At 40.0% G+C, this 27970-nt stretch overlaps 1 protein-coding gene across 1 annotated transcript in view; it reads left to right on the forward strand.

The window, feature by feature from the left end:
• The first annotated feature begins 16251 nt into the window (after positions 1 to 16251).
• dgkb (diacylglycerol kinase, beta) overlaps positions 16252 to 27970 on the forward strand; it is a 91114-nt gene continuing 79395 nt past the window's right edge. The window contains exons 1-3 of the mRNA XM_085365879.1: positions 16252 to 16322; positions 20720 to 20859; positions 27732 to 27808. Of these exons, the coding sequence (XP_085222005.1) occupies positions 20790 to 20859; positions 27732 to 27808 (147 nt within the window). The 5' untranslated portion in view covers positions 16252 to 16322; positions 20720 to 20789. The remainder of the gene's footprint in view (positions 16323 to 20719; positions 20860 to 27731; positions 27809 to 27970) is intronic.

A 27970-nucleotide genomic window follows, 5' to 3' on the forward strand; every position in this document is an offset into this window, starting at 1 on the left:
TAAAATAGAAATGATACCCAGTAACTTAAACCCTCATTTTTGCTGCCATTATATGAAGAGACACCATAAAACAAAGGCAAAGTTCCATACACACAGAACAGTTGAACTGTATGAATTAAGATCAAGATATTTGATACAGGACTGAGTATAGGGCGACCGTGGCTCAGGGGTTTGGGAAGCGCATCTGACACTTTACCCTACCGCCTACTGGTGTTGGCCAGAGGGGCTGTTCTGATATCAAAAGTTTTTAAGGTAGACTGTTTTCTTGGATTTGGTAAATGTTTAAATATGCAATTGTAACTCTCTGGTGCCACCTTAAAACCTGTAGTCTGTAATAGGACATGATGTCATTGGTAAACAGGAAGTAAGTCTGTGAATTAAGGAGAAGGCATGTGCAGCATGGTGGCCTTAGCCAGATAAATCCAGTGGCATCCACATACATCCTATGCCTTTGGTAGCATTGTGGGTATGTATAGACTTGTTTTATATTTTATGTGCATGTATAGACCACTTTCTTTCAAGTAAGTTCATTTTTCTGTAAGTTTAATGATAAAACCAATCTTATGCAGTTTAAGCTAGCAATCGCTTATGGAGCTAGTTAACCCTTTAAGACCTACCATAGAACCAAGTCCGCCAGAGCTTATATTATATTTTTACATGCTGTGGAGCCATTTTTGGGAGCATTTCAAGTTGCTATACATCAATACAACCATTATAGCCCAGATTTTAATAATATGTATTCATTAAGTGCATAGTAATTACATAAATTGCAAAAAAGTGCAATAAACTACAAAAAAATTGAAAATCGTTTTTGATTTTTTAACATATATTTGTAGTTAGAGAAATTTAAGAGTCTTATCCCTCAAAACTGTAAATACAAAAAAGTTGCACAAAATAGTTTCCCACCACAGGAAATTTATTTTGAGTGTCTTCATAGTTTTATTTTTGAATTTTTATACACTGCAGGAAAAACGAAAATAAATATTATACTGCAAATTTGCAAAAAAGCAGCATATGCATCAAAATAAACTATTTCCAGCAGTGCAATATGAGTCCTAAGCATCCCAGAAACGACACAGAAAGTCATAAAGTCAAAGATAACTTTTAAAAAGAGCAGTATAGGCCCTGAGGCCCTGATCGCAAAAAAGACTACATTTCCGCGAAAATGACGTCACTTCCGGTTTTGGGCAGGTAATGGCGGAAATGCAAAAGTTCGCGCTGACGTCTATTCCAACGTAGGAAGTGTTTTGAACAGCTGATCAGATCGGTAAAGCGTGTTTCTGGAATATTATGTTTTTGTTCCTGCAAGCGCTTTTTATGCAGTTTTTGCAAAGCTTTATGTGGAAGGAAACCGTGACCTAGGACAAGCTGATGGCATCAGATGTAAGTACAACTCCTCCGGTTTCATATGCAAAAAAAAATTTTTGCGCTAGCTTACGTGGTTGCAGTGCTACTGGGATTTAAAAATAGTTACGCATAACAGAGCGTTCCCGCTCCGATCGGCTCTAAAGGGTTAAAGGGGAATGACAAACGTATTGGATGCATTCATTATAGCAAGACTTGTTAAAATCATAATTTGATGTTTGTATTTGACTTAAAAAGGGAAGTAATTCATATGAACATTGCATGTTGACATATTAAAAAACTGGGTTAATATATTTTCATCGTTATATATGTACATGGTGAATAAGTACAGTGATTATGCCTTGTACTGTTTGTTACAGTTTCACCTTTCCCTGTGTCAATAAACCTGTGAACCGGGAATCGTGTCGTCAGAGTCTTGATGTGGGGAAGGAGTTTAGCTGACTGCCCAACCATAGCAGAGGCAGTACAGTGAAACCACACTTCCTAGCGGGCAAGATAACGTGGAAACGCCGACAGATGGTAGGGAGACCATCATCACAATCAACTAATGGACAATTAGCACATCTAAGCAGAGATTCGCTGAGAAATTGTTCAGTCCAAGTCAGAAGAAACAACCATGTCAAAAACGCATTCGCACGCTCCTTCTGTGCACTCCTATGCATCATCAACTGGGTCTGCTGCAGCCAAGGCACGAGCACGTGCAGAAGCAGCAAAGGCTCGTCTTTCTTATGCTGAGGAGGAAATAAACCTAAAACTAGAAAAGGCTAAATTGGAAGCCTCAATGCAAATGCTAGAATATAAGAAAGAAACTGCTGCAGCCATTGCGGAGGCAGAAGTGCTAGAAGCTGCAGCTGATATCAATAGTGAAAGACGTAGTTGTGACCTTGTACTAGATTCTGACCCTCTAGAAACTATTCAACGAACACAACAGTATGTTGCGGACCAAGGCAAAGTATCAGAGACAGAGCATCAGTGGCATGAAAGTGTTACGCCAACAAAATCACAGCCGTTCCCCAGCTCACATGGAGTTCAGATCTGTAAGGAAGAAGATGTTCACGAGCCACGACAAGTAAGATTTGAACACAGTTCTGCTACTCCAACCCAGAATCTCAGATCTCAAAATGACTATAGTGGTGCATTTCCCTCAGCCTATCCCATATCTCCTAACGCCAACTATGGCAGCCCCAACCCAAATGATTTTGTGAGATATCTTGCACGCTGTGAACTTGTGTCTACAGGCTTACTCCAATTTAATGACAAGCCACAGAACTACAGAGCCTGGAAACGCTCATTTCTATCTGCAACCAGTGGCTTAGATTTGACTGCGAGTGAAGAGATGGATCTTCTTTTAAAGTGGCTTGGCAAGGAGTCAAAAGAACACGCAGAGCAGATCAGAGCAATTCATGTTAATCATCCAGGAGCTGGGCTGGATATGATATGGGAAAGACTTGATAGAACCTACGGCTCAACAGAGGCAATAGAGGATTCTCTCTTCAAGCGCATTAACACATTTCCAAAGGTAGGAAATCGAGACTATACTAAGTTAACAAAGTTGAGTGATCTTCTGATGGAACTTCTTTCGGCTAAGGATGAAGGAGACCTACCTGGACTTTCATTCCTCGACACAGCAAGAGGTGTCAACCCAATCGTGCAGAAGCTCCCCTTTCGTCTGCAAGAAAAGTGGGCTTCAGCTGGCGCATCGTACAAGCGGCGAGAGCATGTGCCGTATCCGCCCTTTACCTTTTTTGTAGAGTTTGTTAGCCAGGAGGCTAGCATTGCCAACGATCCAAGCTTCAACTTCATCACTCAGACAGACATCAGCCCCAGGACTGAAAAGTTAGCGTGGCAGCCAAACAAGCATAGAAGAATCTCAGTCTGTAAAACGGACGTATCCTCCAGAGCTAGTTCTGATTCTAGTAAGTTCTCATCAAAGCTTGATGATTGTGATAAAGTATGCCCCATTCATGGGAAACCACACCCATTACGCAAATGTCGTGCATTCAGAGAAAAACCGATTGATGAGCGCAAGATGTTCTTGAAGGAGCACAATTTGTGTTTCAAATGCTGTTCAGCATCATCGCACCTTGCTAGGGATTGCAAGGTCAAAGTGCAGTGTTCTGAGTGCAAAAGTGAAAGGCACAACACAGCTCTACATCCAGGGCCTGCACCTTGGATAGAAGTGAAGGACCCTGCTCCAGACCATGGCGGGGAGGAAGTTGAAACTTTGCCTCAATCGGACATCACAGCCAAATGCACAAAGGTTTGTGGGGGAGATCTGATGGACCGATCCTGTTCCAAAATATGCCTCGTGAAGGTATATCCAGCTGGGAACACAGAAAAAGCAGTGAAGCTGTATGCAATTTTGGATGAGCAAAGCAACAGGTCGTTAGTTCGCTCACAGTTTTTTGAAGTGTTTGGTGACAAAAGCCCATGTGCGCCATACATACTGAGAACATGTGCAGGAGTAAAAGAATCAGCAGGTAGGAGGGCAAGTGGCTATGAGGTGGAATCTCTTGATGGGACTGTCCGCATTCCATTACCCAGTCTCACAGAATGCAATGAAATTCCCAACAACAGGGATGAGATTCCAACCCCTGATGTCGCTATTCATCATGCACATTTAAAGTCACTGGCACACCTCATCCCAGATCTGGACCCAAATGCCCAGATCATGCTTCTCCTAGGGCGGGACGTTATCAGACTACATAAAGTCCGCAAACAAGTGAATGGTTCACACAACCAGCCCTATGCTCAGAAGTTAGATCTGGGGTGGGTTGTTGTGGGCAACGTGTGTCTCGGCAGTGTCCATAGGCCATCAGCAATCAGCTCCTTCTATACAAATACCACAGAGCTGCGAAGGCCATCTATCTTTAACCCATGCCCTAATGTGTTTTGTGTTAAAGAAAGGTACAGCGCCATCCAGGTTGCAGACCATCTTCCAACATGTCCTGAACAAGAGTCCATCTGCGATGTTGACCATCTTGGATGCAATGTGTTCAAGAGGACCAAAGAGGATAACCAAGTTGCTCCTTCAATTCAGGACGCTTCATTCATGAAAATAATGAAGGCTGGACTACAGAAAGACACAAATAACAGCTGGGTAGCCCCTTTACCCTTCAAGAGTCCACGTCAGCAGCTTCCTAACAACAGGCCTCAGGCACTGAAGCGTCTCAAGTCTCTCATTCACAACTTTGAGAGGAAGCCTGAAATGAGGGAACACTTCCTTAGCTTCATGGAACAGATGTTCAAAAATGGTCATGCAGAGTTGGCTCCTCCGTTGGGTGAGGAGGAAGAGCGATGGTATTTACCAACATTCGGTGTGTACCATCCCAAGAAACCAAAGAAGATCAGAATAGTTTTTGACTCCAGTGCTCGATTCAATGGTGTGTCACTCAACGATGTGCTGTTGACGGGGCCTGATCTGAACAACACACTGCTGGGTGTATTGATTCGCTTTAGAAAGGAAGCTGTTGCATTCTCAGCAGACATAGAACAAATGTTCTACTCTTTCTTGGTCAGAGAAGAGGACAGAAACTTCTTGAGGTTTCTATGGTTCCGTGATAATGACCTCTCCAAAGATATCGTGGACTACCGCATGACAGTCCACGTGTTCGGGAATAGCCCCTCGCCTGCAGTGGCTATTTACGGCCTGCATCAATCCGTTCAAGTCAGTGAGTTCCATGCTGACCCTGATGTAAAGCATTTTGTGATGCGAGACTTTTATGTGGATGATGGACTGAAGTCTCTGCCTACAGTCGAAGCAGCTATCAACTTGTTAAAGAAGACACAGGATGTCCTCTCCAGGTCTAACCTGAGGCTGCATAAGATCGCAGCAAACAAGAAGGAGGTCATGAGAGCCTTTCCTTCAAGAGACTATGCAAGTGACCTTAAGCAAGTGCACTGAAGCACCGCAGCAATTTCCTAATGTTGTAAACCTGCTCAACATTTGGCAATAAACCCCTTTCTGATTCTGATTCTGATTCTAAAGATCTTGACCTTGATGCAGACACAGTACCGATGCAGCGCAGTCTCGGGCTCAACTGGAACCTTCAAACAGATTGCTTTGTCTTCAGTGTCTCCCAGGAGACGAAACCTTATACTCGCCGGGGAGTCTTATCTATCATTAACAGTCTCTACGACCCTCTTAGGTTTGTAGCACCAGTTGTCATACAAGGCAAGGCCATTCTGCGAGAGCTCACTGCTGAGAATGGTGACTGGGATGCGCCATTACCTCGAGACAAGGAGGAAGCTTGGGCCTCGTGGAGAGCTTCACTGACAGAGTTGTCAAGTCTGACGATACCCAGACCCTACACTGAAACTTCACCATCGACAGCTGTCAACAGAGAATTGTGTGTTTTCTCTGACGCTTCAACAAAAGCTATTGCTGCAGTAGCATATCTTAGAGTCACAGACACTGCTGGAAACCAGCATGTGGGGTTTGTCATGGGAAAGGCCAAGCTGGCTCCTCGTCCAGAGCACACAATCCCGAGATTAGAGCTCTGTGCAGCAGTACTGGCTGTTGAGTTGTCAGACCTGATCTCAGCAGAACTTGATCTTCAGCTTAATGCTGTGACTTATTACACAGATAGTAAGGTGGTTCTGGGCTACATTTGTAGTGAGACCAGGCGTTTTTATGTGTATGTAAGTAATCGGGTCCTGCGCATTCGAAGATCCTCCAGTCCACGCCAGTGGCACTACGTGGCCACAAACCAGAACCCTGCAGACCATGCAACGCGTTCTGTTGCTGCAGGCACTTTAAAAGACACCAACTGGCTTAGTGGACCCAGGTTTCTGTCCAAACCAGAGCAAGACATCCCTGACATCACCTTTGATCTTGTGGACCCAGGTTCAGATCCAGACATCCGACCGCTTGTGTCCACATTAAGCACTGCCACAGCATCCAAGCAACTTGGGTCCCAACGATTCACCAAGTTTTCTTCGTGGCAGTCACTGACTCGTGCAATCGCCCATCTGAAACATATTGCCAGTTGTTACAACATGATCACAACAAACAAACCTTGTAAGGGCTGGCATCTTTGTAAGACAGGATTTAGTGTTGAGGAATCCACCCAAGCCTCAGACATCATCATTCGAACAGTCCAAGAAGAGGTTTATGGCGAGGAGATCAAATGTATCATAATACACAAAGAGGTTCCCAGAAGTAGTCCTCTGAAAAGTCTCGATCCCTTTATTGATGCACATGGCCTACTAAGAGTCGGAGGTCGTCTTCACTATTTGAGTCTTGCTCAGAGTGAGAAGACTCCTGTGATTATTCCAGGGAATCATCATATTGCAACCCTGCTCATTAGACAGTACCACGAACAAGTTCACCATCAAGGGCGTCTCTTTACGGAAGGGGCCGTCCGTGCAGCTGGATTTTGGATAGTTGGTGGAAAGAGAAAAGTGAGCAGCATCATCTACCGATGTGTGACATGCAGAAGACTTAGAGCTCCAGTAAGCTGCCAAAAAATGGCCAGCCTTCCGGCAGATCGTCTCTCAACAGACCCTCCCTTCACAAATGTTGGCCTTGATGTGTTTGGTCCTTGGAGTGTTTCTGCACGCCGGACTAGAGGAGGCCTCTCACACAGCAAAAGGTGGGCCGTGATTTTTACATGTATGAGCGTAAGAGCCGTACATATTGAAGTCATAGAATCCCTCGACACATCCAGCTTTATCAACGCATTAAGGCGGTTTCTAGCAGTTAGAGGGCCGGTCAAAAGTATTCGATCAGACAGAGGCACTAACTTTGTGGGTGCTTGTTAGTCCTTGAAGATACCTTCTAACATCGACCACAGTGGTGTCAAGTCTTATCTGTCAGCCCAAGGATGCTCTTGGACATTCAACCCTCCACATGCCTCCCACTTTGGTGGAACGTGGGAAAGGATGATTGGTCTGGCTAGAAGGATTCTTGACTCCATGTTCCTCCAGCTCAAGGGGAAGCTGACCCATGAAGTGTTGGTAACTTTCATGGCAGAAGTAGCAGGCATCATTAATGCCCGGCCTCTTGTTCCTGTAACAACTGACCCCGACAACTCATTCATTCTTACGCCAGCTGCTCTTCTAACACAGAAGGTAAACTGTGTTCCTGCTCCTCCAGGAGAGTTTGGAGCCGCTGACCTCTACAAGCATCAGTGGAGACAAGTCCAGCACCTGTCCAACACCTTCTGGGACAGGTGGCGCAAGCAGTTCCTTCCAACATTGCAATCACGTAGGAAGTGGCAGTCATCTAACCCAAACATTAAGCCAGGGGATGTTGTTCTCCTCAAGGACAGTCAGGTACAAAGAAATAAGTGGCCACTTGGTCTGGTAACACAGACCTTCCAAAGCAAAGATGGTAAAGTTCGCCAGGTCGAGGTCAAGGTCATCAAGCCAGGAGGAGAAACATTGTTTGTGAGACCCATTACAGAAATAGTACTTCTTCTGGCTTCAGATGTCTAGGTGTTGAACTGTCATTGACAAAGTGTGGTGGCGTTAATCACGCCAGGCGGGGAGTGTTCTGATATCAAAAGTTTTTAAGGTAGACTGTTTTCTTGGATTTGGTAAATGTTTAAATATGCAATTGTAACTCTCTGGTGCCACCTTAAAACCTGTAGTCTGTAATAGGACATGATGTCATTGGTAAACAGGAAGTAAGTCTGTGAATTAAGGAGAAGGCATGTGCAGCATGGTGGCCTTAGCCAGATAAATCCAGTGGCATCCACATACATCCTATGCCTTTGGTAGCATTGTGGGTATGTATAGACTTGTTTTATATTTTATGTGCATGTATAGACCACTTTCTTTCAAGTAAGTTCATTTTTCTGTAAGTTTAATGATAAAACCAATCTTATGCAGTTTAAGCTAGCAATCGCTTATGGAGCTAGTTAAAGGGGAATGACAAACGTATTGGATGCATTCATTATAGCAAGACTTGTTAAAATCATAATTTGATGTTTGTATTTGACTTAAAAAGGGAAGTAATTCATATGAACATTGCATGTTGACATATTAAAAACTGGGTTAATATATTTTCATCGTTATATATGTACATGGTGAATAAGTACAGTGATTATGCCTTGTACTGTTTGTTACAGTTTCACCTTTCCCTGTGTCAATAAACCTGTGAACCGGGAATCGTGTCGTCAGAGTCTTGATGTGGGGAAGGAGTTTAGCTGACTGCCCAACCATAGCAGAGGCAGTACAGGGGCCGATGGCGCTTCTGTCAGTCTGCCCCAGGGCAGCTGTTGCTTCCACCAGCGCTATATAAATGCAGTCCATTATTATTATAGGAACATATATTTATAATTAATGAGGCCTACAGGCTGATGTCAGTATTCTCACTTTTATTTCACAACTTTTAACCTGCAGAATGTATATTTCCCCAGCCATGTACAATAAGCATACCCAAACCCTTTGATCTATGATCTATGAATTGTAGAGCAATGAAAAACACTGCAGTATTAGTCCCTATTAATTTTATGACATTAAATAGACGTTTTAAAGAAAATTCAATTCTCTTTAACGAAAAACGTTTATTTAGTATTGCACACATGTTGTTTGTTTTATATAAATGCTGTATAAATAAATCGATGTCATTCATCAGTTACAATGTTATTTGTCTGTGTGGTTCCCTGTTTTTTCTCCTTTTCCCTCATTACATGGCAGATGGGAAGAGTGAACAAATGTGATTTGCTCCCTCTGAGCCAAGAATGTTCCAGTGACTCATCCTAAGTTAATACTCTATAGTTCAGTGCTCTCCATGGGGACAGATAGAGATCCTACTACACAAACACTGGCATGAATTTGTAATTGTGGGCACATGTACAGAGGCTCCAACATTTCATGGCTATGCTGTATTTCTGTATTTTCGCGGCGTGTAGTGGATTGCCGTGCCCTGCAGTCACTACTGTCTGAGCCACAGGAAGATGTGGATGATGGGCACAAAAACCACAAATTTCTTAGATTTGTGTCATCTGATACATGAAGAATCTTTTTGTTTGTTTTACTGGTGCTTTAAACCTATAAACTTTGTTCACCCACAAATATTTTTCCACTGAAAAGATTTGCAAATTACACAAGCATAGTTTGTCACAGCTGAACATCTGAAAGATGCTTTTAGCAAACACTGGTGCAAATACCATGACAACAGAGACAAAGATACAACTATGAAACAATGTGTCAGTGGTTATACAGTCTGTGTCCTACTATATTATTATCACTATCACTAATATTATCAGTATTTTAAAAATACATTTGCATAAGACATTTTAAAATGGCTAGTATTTGAAGCTTGATATTCCTAACTTATTTTTATATGTTTTCTACATTATGCTTAAATCTTCTGGATATATTTTAATTCCCATTCACCAAAGATCATCAAAAGATCATTGCTCACATATATAAATATGGTAAATAGACTGATTCTTACATAGTGCTGTTCTACTCTCTGAGTACTCAAATCACTTTTTATACAGCGTGCCTTATTCACCCATTCACACAAGCACTTTCTCCTGTTCTAAAAATAAAATCCATCCATCTTCAAAGAACTGATCAAGCATTTGTTAAGAAAGATAAAATAACCAGCGAGGAAGACAAAATTGTGGCATGTTTACATTTAAATTTGCCACATTGGTTTGATGAAAAGTATCATATGTAAATATCAGATTGTATTAAGATTTTATCTCATATAAATGGTTGGAAGATCTTCAGCTGGAGTCATTTGCTGAACATTAAATCTGAAGAAATATTGCACTACAAGGTAGAGATTTTTTAGATTGAAAACTTAATGGATCTATTTGGACATCTTTAATTTCGTTATGCTTCTAAGTATTGGGAAGTCTAATTGTTATAACAGAGGAGTTACATCTTCTCCAACATGTTCAAAACTGAAATTAGTTGTGCATTTTAGTCTCCCTTCCATAACTTCCTGTACACACGGACACACTTCCTCAAAATGACTGCTGCCTAGTGTTTACACATGAATGTTGCTCTACCTCGTAAAGCTCTTTGGCTTCTGCCTGGGGATGGATACATGGCAAATAAGCCCCAGCTGTCTGTGACCTAGCCAGCATCAATCTGACCAACTCCTCTGGGAAGAAAGACCAAGGGTCAGCCTGTGTAGATGCTCACGACTTATATAATGGTCCCTTTATGATTCTGTCTATCTTCCACATCCAGGCTGTTATTTATAGCACAAAGGAAGAGTGAAGTAGAACTGATATGGGCTTTGGACATTTGTTTGAGAAAGAGGTTTGAGTCATAGAACCTAAAATTGCTTTCATTGCAGTATTGTGTAGAACAAAGGGTGTTTATAGTACTACTTTCTTCATCATTCAGTTAAATTTGGCTTTATAAAAACAAAAAAAATTAATGACTAAATGAATTAAACGTAACCAAAGAGATTTTTTTCCACCCCAGACCAGCTCCGATCCTGTCACTCAGGACAAGACGAAACTAACAGAAAGCTGAGTGTACTGTGTGTGTTTTTGTCTGTGTTTCACTCTATTTTTGGAGACAGAAGGGTGTCATTGAGGCAGAGAGGCTAATTCAACCTGCCTCCATTGTGTCTGCCCCACATGTATATAATGATCTCATAATGATGCAGGTCTGTTGCTCCTGGAGCTTAGTGACATCTGAGGGCTATCTTTTGTGTCATCAGGATCCAGAATGTTCTAAAAAAATTTCACAAATAATTCATTTTTTATAAAGAACTGAATTTGACTCGAGCTAAATTGGTGCCACTCTTTAAAATATTTAGGCTCTAAAAATAAAGTGGCTGTGCTGAAAAATCTATATTTGGCATAATGCCAGTAGGCTACAGCTCTACTTGAATTATTTATATTATAAATATTTATTTTTTTACTGTTGCTAAAACAATATTATGCACATCTAAACATTTACTGGAATAACAGTTGCAGTCTGTCACGTCCCTCCACTTTCTTGATGATACAAATATAATTCTGACAAGTCTGCACACATTCAACAAACCTGCCTACTTCCCTGCCTGGTCTATATAATCTAAACATTATTAATCCAGTAGGTCTTATTTAAAGCACATATACATTCATACAGTGTATTAAATACAATATTTTTTCTCTCTCACACACAAGACCTTCAGTCTGTGTTACATATTTATTTATTTTAAAAAATATATTTTAGTTTGAACTACTTTGTAAAATATTTTACTTGGTTAGCCCAACTGGTAATGTTAGGGTAAACGAAACCACCTTTGTAGAGCAGGCCTCACTTGTATTTGTGTGTATTTGTGTTTGGATTCATTAATATTTTGCAGAATCAGTATGACTGGTTTGAGAACAGGCCTTTGTTCATAGATTTTTTTTCTTTTTAATGTTCTGTTTTGGTTCGGTCTGACACGTCCCACTCCCTATAGTCTAATTTGAAACTACACTAAAAATTCTTTGATGAACCTGCCAAGCACCGCAGCAAACTTAGTAATCAGCTAGCTGGTAAACACAGCGGAACGTTTAGCATCTAAATGGCCAGACATTTCACTGAGGAGTTGTTGGATACCAAGCCGGAGGCAGTAAGTACTGACATTTAAAAGCTTGTGTTTGCCTGATATGCAAAGAGGAAGCAGACGCAGCAATGTTGGCCAACATGTTCATCATTACAGCTTTACAAGCTGATAAGAGCAGTGTCTCCTTACAGCTCGCTGCTTAAAGTTTACTTTGTGTAAATAAACTTTAATAGTGACACTTATGTAATTATGTTTTTCCTATAATAGATTTCTTTGTTTTAGAATGAACTTAATTATACTCAAATTATACAGTAAAATCGGCCAGATCCTGGCTGCACATCACTCTGAGAAGCAGATGTCTTGTAGTTAGTCATTGCTAGTCACATGTGAAGGACATGTCAATATTTCAACTGGCTCTGCCACTCTGACACAAATGTAAACGCCCACATGACCTACCCAGATAGCCTGGAGGCGCCACTGCCACACTGCCAATATCTGGGTCATTGTTCAGCAACCTTTTATGAAACTCAATTCATGCTGAGGCTTGTGGGTCGGATTAAATGCTGCTTCCAGTAGGTGGGAGGTTACATAAAAGGTTTCAATGTACAGGTTATCTAAAGGTGGGCTGGTAACTGAATAGGATATATTAGGTTTGTTCCAAGAAGTGAAATGCTTATTACTCTCAAGTCTTTTTCTCTGCACAACACTGAGTGAAAAGCAGAACTGCAGGGCAAGAACTGTTGCTGAGTCACCTTCATGTCTACTGCAGAAGTGTTTTGTTGTGAACATAGCACAAAACAATTCTGCTGCACACTTAAACACCTGTGTTTATGCGTTTGGCACTTATCTTTTAATCCAGGCCCCAAAATCAAAGTTGGAAGACACCCTTCATCATCTGAAATATCATAAAAAGGAGCAACGTCAAATCTTTATAACTACCACAATTTAAGCTATAGTGAAAAGCCAGCTGTCAGTTGAGCTCAGACTACAAAAGCACTTAGTGTGGCTGAAAGGGTTAAATGTGACTCATTCTTACGATAGACATTTCCTGCATCAAACCAACACTGAAACTTGATTTCGGTTAAATTTGTGCCAATTTGTGTCATTCTGTGCCACTGGGGAGATTTCTTACATTTCATATGTTAGTGGTGTGGCTTTAACCCTCTGACTTCATTACTATTGATTGCTTCAACTGAGGCCAAATTGAGCTAATTTGTATGTGAGCACTCAGCATGCATCTCTTTGAATAGGAGTATCAGCTCAAATGTCTAAAATGTCAATGACTGTGTTTTGAATATTAATGAAGGATGAACACCCATCACCTAAGGAAGCTGTCCCTCTTTTTTAAATACAGCCACAAAAGGAAGCATTATTTTAATCTTAGAAATATGACTGTTTGAAAGCCAAAGCAGTTTATTCCCAGTGAGGCGAAACCTTTATTTTTCTCAGGATAGTTTATCGCTCTCAGGAAAATTCTCCTGTGTGCTGTTATAAGTTGGTATGCCATCCTGTGATGCATCCAGTACACTATGTAGAAAAGTGGTAAAAAATAGCTCACCAAATAGTTCCTAAGTGGCCAGGCAGGCAGGACTGATTAACCATGCAAGATTTCTGTGAATCTTCAAGATAGAAACCGCACCAGTGCTAATGGCACATCCACACATGTGCAATAACACTAAGTGCAATAATCTTTTCTGGCATCGTTGTATTTTTACTCAGTTGTATATAGCATTTGTATTCTATTTTTATCTTATTGTATATTTTATTCTATTTTATTCTACTGTATATAGTATTTTATTTTATTCTATTCTGTACAGTTGTGTACTGTATTTATTCTTATTGTATTCTAATTTTTGCTTCATAACTTTTGCACTGTCCACTTCCTGCTGTGACAAAACAAATTTCCCACGTGTGGGACTAATAAAGGTTATCTTATCTTATCTTAAAACATCTACAGCTCCTCAAATGGCCACTTGACACTCCAAAAGCAAGTCAGACTCCCATGTTAAAGCATCTAGCTTGAGTAAAAATGAAGTTAAAATTTTTGTACAACTAGAAACAAAAGTATGTGGAGCCAATAGCCATTGGCTGTCAAGGCTTGAGTTACTGAACTGGACCTTCTAACTGTGTGGTGGCGTGTTGGTGACTTTTGGAGAATTTCTTATATAACTGTTTCTGGATTGCATCACTTTAAAAAAAAAAAAGGTGATGTAATCCAGAAATCGAGAATTCGTGAATTTAAGGTAAAAATTTGCATTGCACTTTTTTAAGCTTTATTACCGCTTGGCAAGTAGTAAGTGAGTGTTTGCAGACATGTCAGTTTTTTTCAATGCAAACTACAGGCAACTGTGACAGTCTGCTCGTGACCAAAGCAAATACAAGGAGGTTTTTGATACAGCAACGTCTTTGCAGACAATTTCAGCAACCCGCAGGAAATACTTGGCAATCGGTCAGGGATTACAGATTTTTCCCTAGCAACTAGTGATTATATCACATCCTGTTTGGCAGACAACTCTTGGGTTATTTGTTTATGACATCACATGAGAAACTTTTATAGGACCATCAGTCTTTTTGTAAGTGCTTTCACCACCAGTTAAGCCTTCAGATAGATTGCTTTTTCTGAATACATTTTCAGACACAGACGTTGTTTACTGTTTATAGCCAGAAACCAGAAGCCGATGTCATGGTGGTTACGACTTTTATACATATATGCAGCTTATACTGGTAACCCACCTATCTACCTTCTTTTAATGTTTAGCAGGGAGAGGTTCTTGCAGTCTGTGATTTCTTTGTTTCATCGATGCTCAGTAACAAATTGAGCTTTTACACCATCCTGGTTTAATCTCTGTAGGCTTTCTAATTCATGTTTAAAGTTAGTCCCAGTGCTATTGTGACATATTCAGTTTTAATGATTGTTTTGTGTTCAGGCTGTGTGGGGAGAAGTGGGCTGCATTTGTACGTAGATGTTCCAGTAAATCTGACTGTGGTGGTGGTGGTAAGACAGGAAATCCTTGATTCACACAAATAGGAAGTTATTGAAACCTATCAGCTAATGCAGAGCTTTAGTCAATACAAAGCATCCTCACATACTATGCCCTCTTCTGTTTAAGATAGGTCAGTGTGACATGGAGAGCCATGGTGATGGCATTCTCTCTGGATCTATAAGCTTTGTAGGCTTACGCTACACAGGGGTAGAGGAAGGGTGGATATGTTCTTTAATGCCAAGCACTTTGACATGATGGGTTTCTGAGCCACTAGTCAGTTAGACATCTGATGCTCATAATATACCTCATCTCATGTTGTTTTTGGTATTGTTGTTAATATTGTTGCTGTGCTTATTGTTGCATATCAACATAACCTATACTGTTTTTTTCTATACATATATTAAAATTACACTGTGGTTGAAGCATCTCGTAACTGTTTTGTGTGTCTATAGCTTCAAATTAATAACTACAAATGGATTTATAACCACCAGTGTTAGGTCCATATATTTATAGATCAGCTACATTTAACAAGCTATTCTAAAAATCACAAATATTCTCATTATTGACTATACTCTTTTGATGGGTACTGAAAACGAGCTTTCATATCTGTTTGATGTTATGTTTGTGTGTCCTCTGTGCAAAAATGGGAGAAGAGAATGGAAAAAATTGCTCACAAAAAGCGTGCCCTCCTCCTCCACCACCTCCTCCACCTCCTGTGCATCATCTCTGTCATTTTCTATTTCCACTCTATTTGTCACCCTTTTTCGTCTTTCATTCTCAACTTGTGCTTCACCCTTCACCCTCTCTCACATCTCTGTCTTCATCTTTCTAGTTTTCCCACCTTTTTTCAGCCCTCTGGAGAGAACATCCTACAGGTTGCTGCACTTACTGCCTGCCGTTTGGAATGCTAATGTGGTCGGCTGATGTGTGACACAGTGACCAGAGTGAAGATAGCTTGAAAGGAGGAGAGAATTGGGGAGTAGTAGGGAGGGAAATGAGAAAGCCAGAGTGAAAGCGAGAGAGCATAGGACCTCCGGGTTTTCAGGGGAGGGAGGAGAAGGTGAATAACAGAGCAGTAGAGGGGAGGGATGGAGGGATGTGACGTGAGCGAGCGGGAGTATGGAAACTGATCATTGCAGGCAGAGCAGCGCTGGATGATTTTACTCTCCCTCATCCTCTCTCTCTCTCGCTCTCTCTCTCTCACCACCCCACATCCCCTGTGATGCTGCTCTGACCAGACTCTGCCTCAGAGAAAAACAAACACTAACCCATCCACATACTCATACACTGACAGGAAGCAGAGAGGGCTGCTGCTGCTCCTTCCTTCCTCTTTTTCTTACACAGATACACACTCTTCCACTCCATCTAATTGCACAACACCCACCTTGCCTTGCAGCTAAGAGAAGATCAAGAGGAGGGCACGGCAGGAATGTGAGTGAGGAGCTGCATCTGAAAACGCCTGCCCAAAAGGACTCCTCCCTCATCTGTCTTGGTGATTAACTCCAGATCTGCAGCAGGTGAGCGAGGCATGTTGAATTCTCATCTGATTCCCTGTGTTGCATGTCGCAGTGGCCACTACCTACTGATTCTCTGTGTCAAAGCATTAGTGGTGTCTGAGCTAAGATCTTCTCCAAGTCGTGTGTAACACATGGTTCTACATGTTATCTCCTCACTGCACTACTAACTGATAATGAAGCTTATCTGATAACATTTGCAGAGCTGGGTTTTGTTCAGAGGATGCCAGCTGAGTGTTTTTGTGGAGATGCACTGCAGTCAGGCAACGCCGAAAAGGAGGATGATTACAGTGCAGTGCGAAGCAGGAACGTACTGCACATACCAGTACTATATTTGAGATTGTATCTCTGTGCTGGAATTAGACTCAGTGGAGATCTGATATAAACAACAAGATTTCCCATCAGCTCCTTTTCTTTTTTTTTTGCTGCCTGTGCAAAACATTAAGAAAGACAGTGCAGAGCGTTTCTAGTTTAAGCTCCAGAGGCAGATCAAAGTTTATGTGAGGGAGGCTGATTCCCACGCACGCAGTGTGTTAAGGCAGCAGCACCGGTGGCTTCATATTGTGTTGCTTTATCTTGGCTATATAGTGCATATAATAATAAAGACACTCAATTAAGTATATAGGCTTGATTTAGCCTATCACCTCTTCAGAGTAACTGTGGCACAAGCTTTCTGAACATTCATTCACATGCGTATTTACACACACACACACACACACACACACACACACACACACACACACACACACACACACACACACACACGATCTTAGATATGATTTCAAACTAAAGTACACAAATTCATACCTCATACCAAGCACATTATTGTATATTAAATATACACAAGCGTACAAACACACACACACAGTTATTCTCCACATGAATGAACACTTGTTGATCCAGATTTTCAGTTCCCAGTTATTGGGTCAAATGCTTCACAGGCAATGTGAAACACACGCGCACATACACACACCCACACAGATGCCTGAGTGACACCTACAGAAACATCCAACTGCATCCACATTCGTTCCACAAAAATAAAAGGGAAAGCAAGGTCATGTGGATCTGAACAGCAGAGCTGTGATTTTGGCTGAATTGGTACTACTTCAGAGATGTGTTTGCATTGCGTGGCAATTCAGTATTTACTTTAATTAAAGGGCAAAAATCAGCGAGGCATGTTATCCATTCTCTGATACGATATCTAATCCTTAATACTCTCCTGTCAAACCTGAAATTAATGTTTGAACACCTTTGTTTTACATGTGATTGATGTTCTGTGTTTTGCCTTTGCTAAGTGGAGCACAATGCTTTACATCAGCCACAGAGTCTGACACGTTTTGTTTGACATCATGCTTTAAAAGCTGTTATAATGCAGACAAAAGTACTGGTGAAGCACAAACATTGACGCTACTTAATTTACCTCCAGTGAAACCCTGGATGTTGGACTCTGCTCAAAAATGGAAGTACCTGCCTACAAAAACCCATTTAGCCTGAACTTGATCACGTTGTCTTCATAGCAACCGCTCAGGATGATGTTTTGAAGCAGCACCAAGGCGGATCTCTAATCTTTTAATGTCCAAATTAGGATTTTTTTTTTTAAATACAAGGATCCCTCCACTTGTTGCAGACATTTCGTGATGTAACCATTTAAGCAAAACAGATGAGCTGACTTTAGATTCAGGGCTTATTTTCTTTCCTGCAGCGCTGCATTTGAAACACCCGGGGCTTAGCCCTAAAGGGTAGTATGCATGTGGGATTTTTTTTTTTTTTTTTTGGAGGGGGGGGGGTGTAGAAATGACTGAAAGATTAATAGGCTCTGTTTTGAGTTTTGTTCAAAAAAGAATGACTTCATATAGGGAAATATATATATCACACATGCAGGACACCTTAAACTAGTTTTTTAATTGAGCAGCAAGGCAGAACGAAGTCGGGGCTGTATCAAGACACAGGGACTAAACCCCAATTCAACCAGACCCAGAACTGATCCAGAATTAAAACAGGACTACAACAGTTCAAAAGCAGGATTACTGAGGACTTAACCAAGACATAACCACAATCAGAACTAGATGATAGTAGCACTAAAAATCATCATAGACCTGCACTACACTTATTTATTTAATTCTACCAAAGTACAATATTTAGATTGAGAAAAGTTTATATAATTATTTAGCCTTGTTGTGCAAACAAGCCTGCATAACTTAATAAATATAGAATTTGAAAAATAGCAAACCTAAAAAGAAACACTAGGTACGAGATACATGAGTACCTATGATACAGTGATACTTTTAGTAAGCAACCATTTGACTAACATGTGTGTCTCACCTGCTCTTGTTCATCTCTGTTCTGTCCTCATTCTCCATCTCAATCTCTGCTCCTCTCTCTCCCTCTTTGTGCTGACAGTCATCAAATATACAGTTGAAACCAGATATTTACAAACTCTTCAGATCAAAACAAACACTTTTTTAATTGTAACATCAAATCAGACTAAATGTTTATTTTTTTAGATTGATAAATATAAAAACATATTTGTTAACTTTAAGAGTAAAGAGAGAAACTGTCTGTGTTTTTTAATTGCAAATGGCACCAAATTGTATTCAAACTTGAGCCACACTTATGGAGCTCCACGATTCTTTTCCTGGTGTTTTGGTTGACATCTCTTGATTTTCCCATGTCAAAGAAACAGACTCTGTGTTTTGCCTTATATGCATCCACAGCTGTGCCACCTGTTTACTCACATGGACTCTACTAACCTATCAGAAGCTTCTTCAGCTCAGAATGGAATCGTCTGGAGTTTCTTATTAATTAACAATAAACTTAGTGTATATGTACTCCTAAATTTAATGAAAGTGATAAAAAATAGAAGCTCTGTCTCTCTTTATTCTGACATTTAACTAATTCAAAATATATTTCAATATTTATCTAAAACAAAAGTTTACTCTAAATTGATGTTGTACAGTAAAAATGTTTTATGTTTTCTCCCTAAAGTGTAAATATCTGGTTACAAATGTGAATATCCTGCTGTGTACTGAAATCCCTCTTGTTTTGCATAGAAATATACTGAACAACATACAAAGCATAATATATAAAATAACATTTACCTGAGTTTTTTCTTTGAAAGAAGCCTCTAATGTCCATTCTTATATTTCAGTACATAACTGAAACCGATTTAGTCGGGGAGGGTAAGAACTGAAAATATGAAATAAACACACGTAAGCTAAGAATCTCTAAAAAATAGCATTGTTGTTGTTCGGCTTTTCATTTCGCCATTTGTTGATTCACTTGAAGAGCAAGTAAAATAATATTGGTCAAGTGATCAGTTTCATATCAATCTTTCGTGATGCACCGTCATATTTACATTATTTGTACGGTACGAATGATTTGCTTTGGTACCTGCTCAAACTTAAGCTCTCCTTAGTATGGCTGGCTCCGTCTCTCCAACAGCGCACTCACGGGCAGCAGCTCCCCCCGCCCCCTCGCTCAGTCGCTTAGTGCCTGAGCTCGGATCATACCAATATCAGGGGGGGATTCACGCACAGTCGTAAATTCCCACAGTGTGCACTATGTGCTTCGAATATTGTGTGTACTTTTTGTTTTATACAGTTGTCAGCCAGGCATCTAACTATGAAAAAATTACACTCCAAAAGACCCCGGGCTTCTGACAAAACAACCCGGGCTTAAGCCCCGTAAGCCACCCCCACGCTCCGCCCCTGATCACACCCATGGTCGAATTATGTATTTTTATAACTGGCTTTATTTTTTGTAATCTCTTTATTGAAATGCATATTCCAAGTACAAGGACCAAAACCACCAAAGCAACGATAGGCAGGAATATACTGCAATATTTGAGTTGTGACATTATGTATAACACAAATATTACACTTCCTGGGTTGATAGTCTTTAATTTTCATAAATTGAATTGTGAATACATGGGACTAGATATCACTTGTTTGTTTTTTAGTGTTGGGACTTGTTTCTATGTATAAAAAGATCAAATTTTTTAATGATAGTGTATTTTGTACCAACATGTCTTAAACTTTAAATTATTCATCCTGCTCTGGCTAACAAACACGAATCTCAATGCTTGAAACACCAAGATCTAGCAGAGGAAGAGGGACATTTTAGTTGAGATGGCAGCTGCAGAAGGAGGAACAGGCAGGAAGAAAAAATGTGCTCTGATTATCAGAGGAAAAATAATGTATCTATTTCTTTATTGCTTTAAAATGTGCCAGCAAATGTTTGCTTTCTCCAGCTAATTGGAGAATATATGTAATCCTGTTGTGTCTTATTCAGCAACAAAGCTGTTGCGTCTTACCAGCTTTGCTTTTTGTACTGACATTATGTAAAGAAAAGATGTCTGTGGGGGTGAATCGGGCTGATTTTGATGTCTTGTTGTGTTCCAGTGTGAGACTCCCTGCTGTGTGTTGCTGCACGGGGAATGCACGGTGGATATAGAGACGTGGCCTGAACACAATGAGCAGCCAGGACAAATGGGTCACACTGACCCCAGCTGAATTCGCCTTGCTACAGGAATACACTCAGTGTGAGTAGAGGAGGTACTCTCAGTTTGCATCTGACTGTGTTAAGGAAGCTGTGCTTTTTCTTCAGGGACAATAAGAGGTGACATTACACAGTCTGGTTGATATCTGTGTCCTTAAACTGCAGCCTAAAATGTATATTGTATACAAAAGTTGGACTTGCAACTGGTGTCTTCTAGTCTTACTGACCATTCAAAGTACTTTCACAGCGCAAACCACTTTATCTGCCTTACATAAGTGTCCAATTTAGAGTCACCAATCAATCTAACATGCATGTATTTAGAATACCAGGAACAGGGAGAAGTCAAAACTGCACACAGGATTGACCACAGCACAGGAATACAGCTTCAAGGTCTGAAAAGACAAACCAGTGCCTTAAACCTGGAATCTTTCTAATGGCCAGCAGGAAGATGACTCCTCTAGTTCCAAAAAAGAAGCTTGGTCATATGGAAGTCTATAGGACAATGACTGTTTGTCATCCTCGATGCCTCAGTAATTCTGAGCTCAGTCATTAGTTGCATGTGTTAATAAATACAACATGAATTTTGTAAATCCCAGTTAGAGCCAAAAAGGAAGAAAAACATGCAGAGCCCCTCTGTTTGTCAGTCAGATCAACCTTTTACTCATCACATCCAATTTCAACAGCAAAAATGCTCAGCCTTAATGTGTCACGACATGACAGTCTATGACCAGACTTCAGAACCATGGTAACCTCAGACAATTTGCTTAGATTCTTCTGAAAGGATGAATTTTGTTTCATTATTTTTTTTTCTTTTCATAATCACAGTCAGGTAGCTTGAGAGTCAATTATTACAAAGTATTTGTGATGATTTAACCTAACAGTAGGAGACTGGAACTTCAGTCTCTTGATCAAATGTTGGTAACTTGATATCTACTGTGTACTTTTTCCATGTTTTGTAGTAGAAATACACCAATATGCTTTCTTGGGAATGCTTAAAGCCAGATTCATTGTCTGGTTTGTGTCTGGTTTATTTAGTTCTTTGTCTAACCAGAGAGGGTTATGAGAATTAAACTAAGGGATAGGCAAAGGAGATGGACTTATGTGCAGTCTCACAAACACCGTGTCACCAAACAGTCATTATTATTCCCTCTCACCTTTTCTTCTGTTTTTCTTTAGCAAGCAGATTTGTTTACATCATACTACTCCTTATTAATTTTTTGTCCTGAAAGTATAAAGTTTTGTCTACATTCTGAGTGCAGGATTTAAGGTGAAAATCTATTTGGTGACATCTTAATAAACTGTAGATCACCTACAGGTTTAAGTTATATACACAGATCCATCTTTTAAACTAGTTTGTGTAAACTGTGTTTTCAGCCTACATTCGGACAGAAGTTAAATCAACAAGTTTCTTGATGTTCTGATCCAAACGATAAATAGTTGAAATGTTGAAGTCATGCACGGTGACTCCTCTGTGTGATACTGAGATCTAGAGTTGCCATTAAAACACTTCTCTGTTCAGGTCAGCATGAAACATGCTTCTCTGTAGATACGTCATGTATAATCAGAGGAGGATAGGAATATGAAAATGTTTCATTGTTTTGATTGAAGCTTAATGCTGACCTTGGTCTTTGAGCAGATGAGTGAAAACATTTATTGTGAAGAAGCAGAAAACTGCAATTGACTTTTCATCAGCAGATTTTTTTAAATAAAAGAGATACTTGGGATTAGATAACTGAGCCGGTAAGTATACACGGACATTTCCTGTAATTTCTCATCCCAGCATTCTGGAGAATATTGTTCTCTTACTGGGATCTATACAATAAGACTGGGCCTCATTCTGCACTTTATGCTTAGAAATGTTTTTCCTTACAGACAAAATGGATATGCATGCAAAATTACAGTTTCATGAAATGCATGCACCTCCCAGTTTTGTTTTTACCACCATGTTTGTCTTAGTGAACCAGAATCGTTTTAAATTGAAAAGCCTGCACTCTATATTTGGAATCAGCATGCTGTTACTGCCACATTTCGTTTACCTCAGGGTGTATCACAGGGAGAGCACTGAAACTGAGAAAAGCCCGATCACTCACTAGGCCAGTTTTAGTTATGGACAGAGTTGAGCTAATCCCACCCAAACCATCTTCCTGCACAGCCAATTGAAAAAAAGCACAGAAAACACTTCTGACTGGAAAGACAGATTACAGCCCACCTCCAAAGTCTCCTATTGCACAGCCTTTAAATGCAATCAGTTAACACACAGAGGTGCTCTTCTCCCTTAGTTAACCCACGCACTTTAACATAAGGGTAGATCATCACATCATGTTTTTTTTTCTGCAGTTTGGAAAATGAGTATTTTGCTTCTGCTAAGTCCATAGGAGACTTTTCCATTAGTGCTTCTTTTCTCACAGGCTGCATGGCACTGAGACAGAGCCTACGACTGTGTGACTGCATTTACTTTTCCAGTAGATGTGTGTTGCGCATTTTATTCTTTTTATAAAAGGATATTTTTACTTGTGTACTACCCTGGCAGTGAATGAGCATCATAACAACAAGAAAATAAAAAAATAAATAAAAAAAATAAATAAAACAATCCTGAGAGAGGAGAACCCACCAATTGAACAAGGACTCAAATCAGCATCTACAGGTTACATGTCAGCTGTTATAACATCAGGTCTTTGTGTTGCCCTCCTATTATTTATGACATGGCAGGCTGGAATTGAAAGCAAAGCTTAGTCTGCAATAACTAAGGCAATGAATGTTTTGTTCCCTGAGTGGTTGAGGCCTATAAAGATTAAAAAAAAAAAAGAGAGAAGGAAACCTGCCCTTGAGGAATATCACTTTTGTTGTTTAGAAATAAGGTTCTAATAGTAATTTACTCTACGTGCCTTTCATATTCAAGTAAATGTGTTTTGTAATGAATTTAAGTCACTCTTAGTTAGGTTCTAATTGGCAACAGGTCGACATAGTTTTCCTTATATAAAAAAGACGAGAATTTAACCTCTGCAACAACAAAAAAATGGCTATCCTGTTTGCTAACAGGCTGAAACATTAAAGCTGTTAGGATAAACATATCCTAGACTGATCCCTCCACAAAAAAGGAAATAGATGACGTATTCTGCTCGAACTCTCTGCTACAAAAGCAAAACAAATATGTTTAAGTATCTCCTCATTAACTCGTGTCACTGCTTTGTTTATTTAATTTTCTCCAATTCACACGTGAGTTTTGAGTTGAGGCAAGTTTTCACTTCGTCACTGGAAGTTCTTGGAAAGCTGGCAGGATTTCAGCATCATGCCTTCCGTAATCCTCCTCATAAATGGAAGCAAAACCCAGACGTTCCCGTGCACTACGCACAAACACATATTCTCTCCAGTAGCATCAAACCACCACGGTAACAACAACAGTGTGTCTGTTAATGTAAACTGCAGTGCAGTTAGAGTCGCTGTGGTTAACATCAGTTGTTCTAATTATATAATCTTGACGTTGTAATTGCCTGCTCTAACTTGTCTTGCTGATGTAGAAAACTGAAGCTGCTGAAGCGTTTAATCTTTGTGGCGAGCTATGATTGATTCATTTGCAGCCCAACAGTTGGCTTCCCTGCTCACCAGGCTGCGCTCTGGATTCCTGGAGTTTATGTTACGCTCCAACATGTTGACACATTTCATCATTTGAAATGGTACCAGGAATGGAAAATATGATGATACCTGGCATGCTGCAGGACGACGTGCACCACCCACGCATAGTTTTGGACAGACGCTGGAGATACGAACACCAGTCACAGTAAATCGTTTAAAGTGAGACAAATTATGGAACTAGCTGTGGAGAAGAATAGTTGTTACGTATTCAGTGTTTCTACAACCTAAGTGGTGTTTTTGTAGTGTCCTTGTGTAACGTCACAGTAGATGTTTCATATGTCAGTTATTTTCAGTCCCAAACAAGACATCTTTTAGTCATTTGAAACAATTTTTTATTTCATTTGCTCTTAGTTTGAATCTTAATAATTAATGCTTTCCATCTCTTTAGCTCTTGTACCAGCTTCTCACTTGGTTTAAAACAACATTGTTCTTCATTCTGTGAAACGCTCCTCTTCTTTTTGGCACATAGTGCATTATGGTGGGGTTTTTACGTGTTTTGCAAATATTTTGGGTTTGAATCATTCAAAATAGAAGAAAGGGGAGAAGGGAAGAAGTATAATAAAAAAAGAGACACATAGTGGTCATAATGGGCAATTATCTACACATGTGTGGAGGCACATGCACGTGGATGTGTGTGTGTGGAAGACAATTTCTGGATAATTATGTTTCAATGAGCTTGGGGCGATTCTTTGTGCCCTCTGCAGCTACAGGTTATTAAAATATCCCTTTATCTGAGCTATAACAATGGACATCACATCCCCTCGCCTTCCTTTTTAATCTCTACTTTTATCTCCCTTGTACTGCATCTCACCCTTCATTCTCATTAAAGTGAGGAGTTCACACTTTCATAACGATTTAATGGCCGTGTGCTGAGGCAGGCACCTAAGATCTGGCTCACAACAATTAAGAGCTTCTATCCATATAATAGATTTACTAATGCAAGTTATGTGGCAGTGAGCTGTTTAACAGAAGGGCAATTATTTACCAAAGAAGGTAAAAAAAAAATCCTCAGAGTGTTTATGAGCCTCAAAAACATTACATTTCTGTTCTGTTGTTCCTCATTATTGTGTGGCACAGAATGGTTAAATCATTATCCTGATAGAGAAAACACACTGTAATTCAGCTGTGCCTGCTGAATGTAACAGGCAGTGGATACATAATCACTCTGCTCGGTAATGGTTTTGCGTAGTTGGTGTGCTCATAAAGATGGTCAATAATGATGACACACAGTCAGTTCAGTGTGGGTTGTTTATTTCTAATCTGTATTGGTAAAATGCGTCCTGAGAAAATCAAAGATCCAAAGCTATTAGTGCAGGAGGTGACAAATTGCTGTCGAGAGGGCAAGAGAGCTCAAATGCAAATGCAAATAGAGACAGAATACCTGCTATTATTAGCAATAACACATAGATTTTTGGACATGTCTTTTCTTCAGAATCTGCAGTGTGGTAAATAAGGTCCAAGCTCTTGTATAGTAACTGGTGGCTCTATAGCAGACTACATCTATTTAAGGTCTGATTCTCTGAAATACGTTTTTTTTCTATCAAATTCTTTTTATACAGGTTTATTCTTATTTGCTTTATTTCCCTTCCTTAACTGCAAGGCTAACCTCTCAACAGATCAGATGATTATAAATCTGGGGCATGCTGTTCGGTTTCATAAACAGCAGCATAACCTCAGCTTCCCGGGCTGCTGGATTTACCTCATAGCAGGTTGGGATTTTAGTTCTAGAAACATTTATTCAGCTCAAACACACAAGCAGACAAACATATGTTCACTGGACACTTCAGTTATGCCCTGTTGGAACTGGATTGGAGCCCATTTTACCTTGAGAACTGTTCTAATTATTCATGGTACAGATTCAACAAGGTGCTGGAAACATTCCTCAGACATTGGTGCATATCGGCATGATAACACCACACTATTGCTGCAAATCCTTGATGTAAATCTCCTGTTTCAGCACACCCTGAGCTGCTCTAGTAGATTAAGATCTGCTGACAATGTAGTGAACTCACCGTCAGGTTCCAGAAACCAGATTTTCACTTTGCAACATAGAAATGGTCAGCGCCAATACTCAGGTGGCCTGTGGTGTTTGTTGATGCTCCACTAGTACTAAGGGGCACAACGTGTTTTTACATTATTATTACACAACCACATTATTACATCACTACCACCAGTAACCACTGGTACCATTCATGCTGTCTTATTGTTTGCACCCAATTGTAACCCTACCATTCCAGTGCTGCAACAGAAATCAAGACAAAAAGTGAATTATGTGAATTATAACCGCAGCTTCATGTTTTTAAGCTAACAGAAGTGGCACTCAGTGTGGTCCTCTGCTGCTGTGACCTGCTTCAGTTTTTTTGATATGTTGTGCATCTAGAGATGGTCTTCTGCATTCCTTGGTTGTAACAAGTGGCTATTCAGGGCTATTTTATTCTTCTGTCTGCCTTAGAAGTAGTACCTTATACAAGTTAAGTGTATTATGTTTGTGTATTATTTTATACTTTTTCCCAGAACTTGTAATTTACCACATTTTTTACATCTTAGGGGAATTAACCTGATGCATTTTCCTTTATCTAAGTACTAATTCACTTTGCAAGCAGCCTGCATATTTCATTAATGGTCCATCTCTTCCCTGCTGAAAATAGTTATTTGGTATTGTATTTGTTTTAGTATGTTATTGTGACCTTTACATGTGTTCACAATTCTGTTTTATCTAGTTGTTATCCCCGGTTGGTGTTTTCAACTCCTGCCCTGTATTTGAACTTGAGGTACTTTTACAAATGTCTGCCATGCCTGTTTACGTGTCCTGTTAAAGGCCATGGCTGGTTTGTAGTTGTACTAAATGTGGATGATATATTTAATGAAGCCCTGAATAATGGTTAATATAAAAAATGATCTAAAAGATATTAAGTCAGGTTTCATTCATGGTCTGACCTTTACAGTTGGTAGAGCAGAATACATCTTCACAGGTCTGACTCACATATGGAGGTGTGTCTCCCTGTAGGCATCAAAATGCTGCATCCAAGTTAAATCAGCAATACTGAGTGCATGACGTGCATGCCTCTATAGCACTTACAGGTGCATCCACACCTGCATGGGTACAGAAAAAAATGACACCTACTGCAGATAGGGTAACTCCATGAACCCACATTTGTTTTTATAAATTAAAAACCAGAAAATGCAAAGTACTTTGAACTATATAATATAACTGAATTATGTAGATATCAATCATATATAAAACATAACACAAATAAAGCATGTCTGAATGTTTTCTCATAGACTCAACCAAGAAGCTGAAGGATGTGCTGCAGGAGTTCCATGGAGATGGTGTGTTGGCTAAATACAATCCAGAAGAGGTATGTTCAGTTTATACTGGATTATATAACACATAGTTTATAGTCTATTGACTCAGGAAATGCCAACAGCAAGCATATATCACACTTCAGCATTTCTTTCCGAAAACATGAGTAAGTGATTTAGAGAGATTTTAAACATGCATACATTTTAAAGATAAAACA

The sequence above is a fragment of the Diplotaxodon limnothrissa genome, linkage group LG11 (assembly GCF_057381915.1).
Source record: "Diplotaxodon limnothrissa isolate DT_005_m linkage group LG11, D_limnothrissa_male_GT1.1, whole genome shotgun sequence".
In the NCBI taxonomy this organism is placed as follows: Eukaryota; Metazoa; Chordata; class Actinopteri; order Cichliformes; family Cichlidae; genus Diplotaxodon; species Diplotaxodon limnothrissa.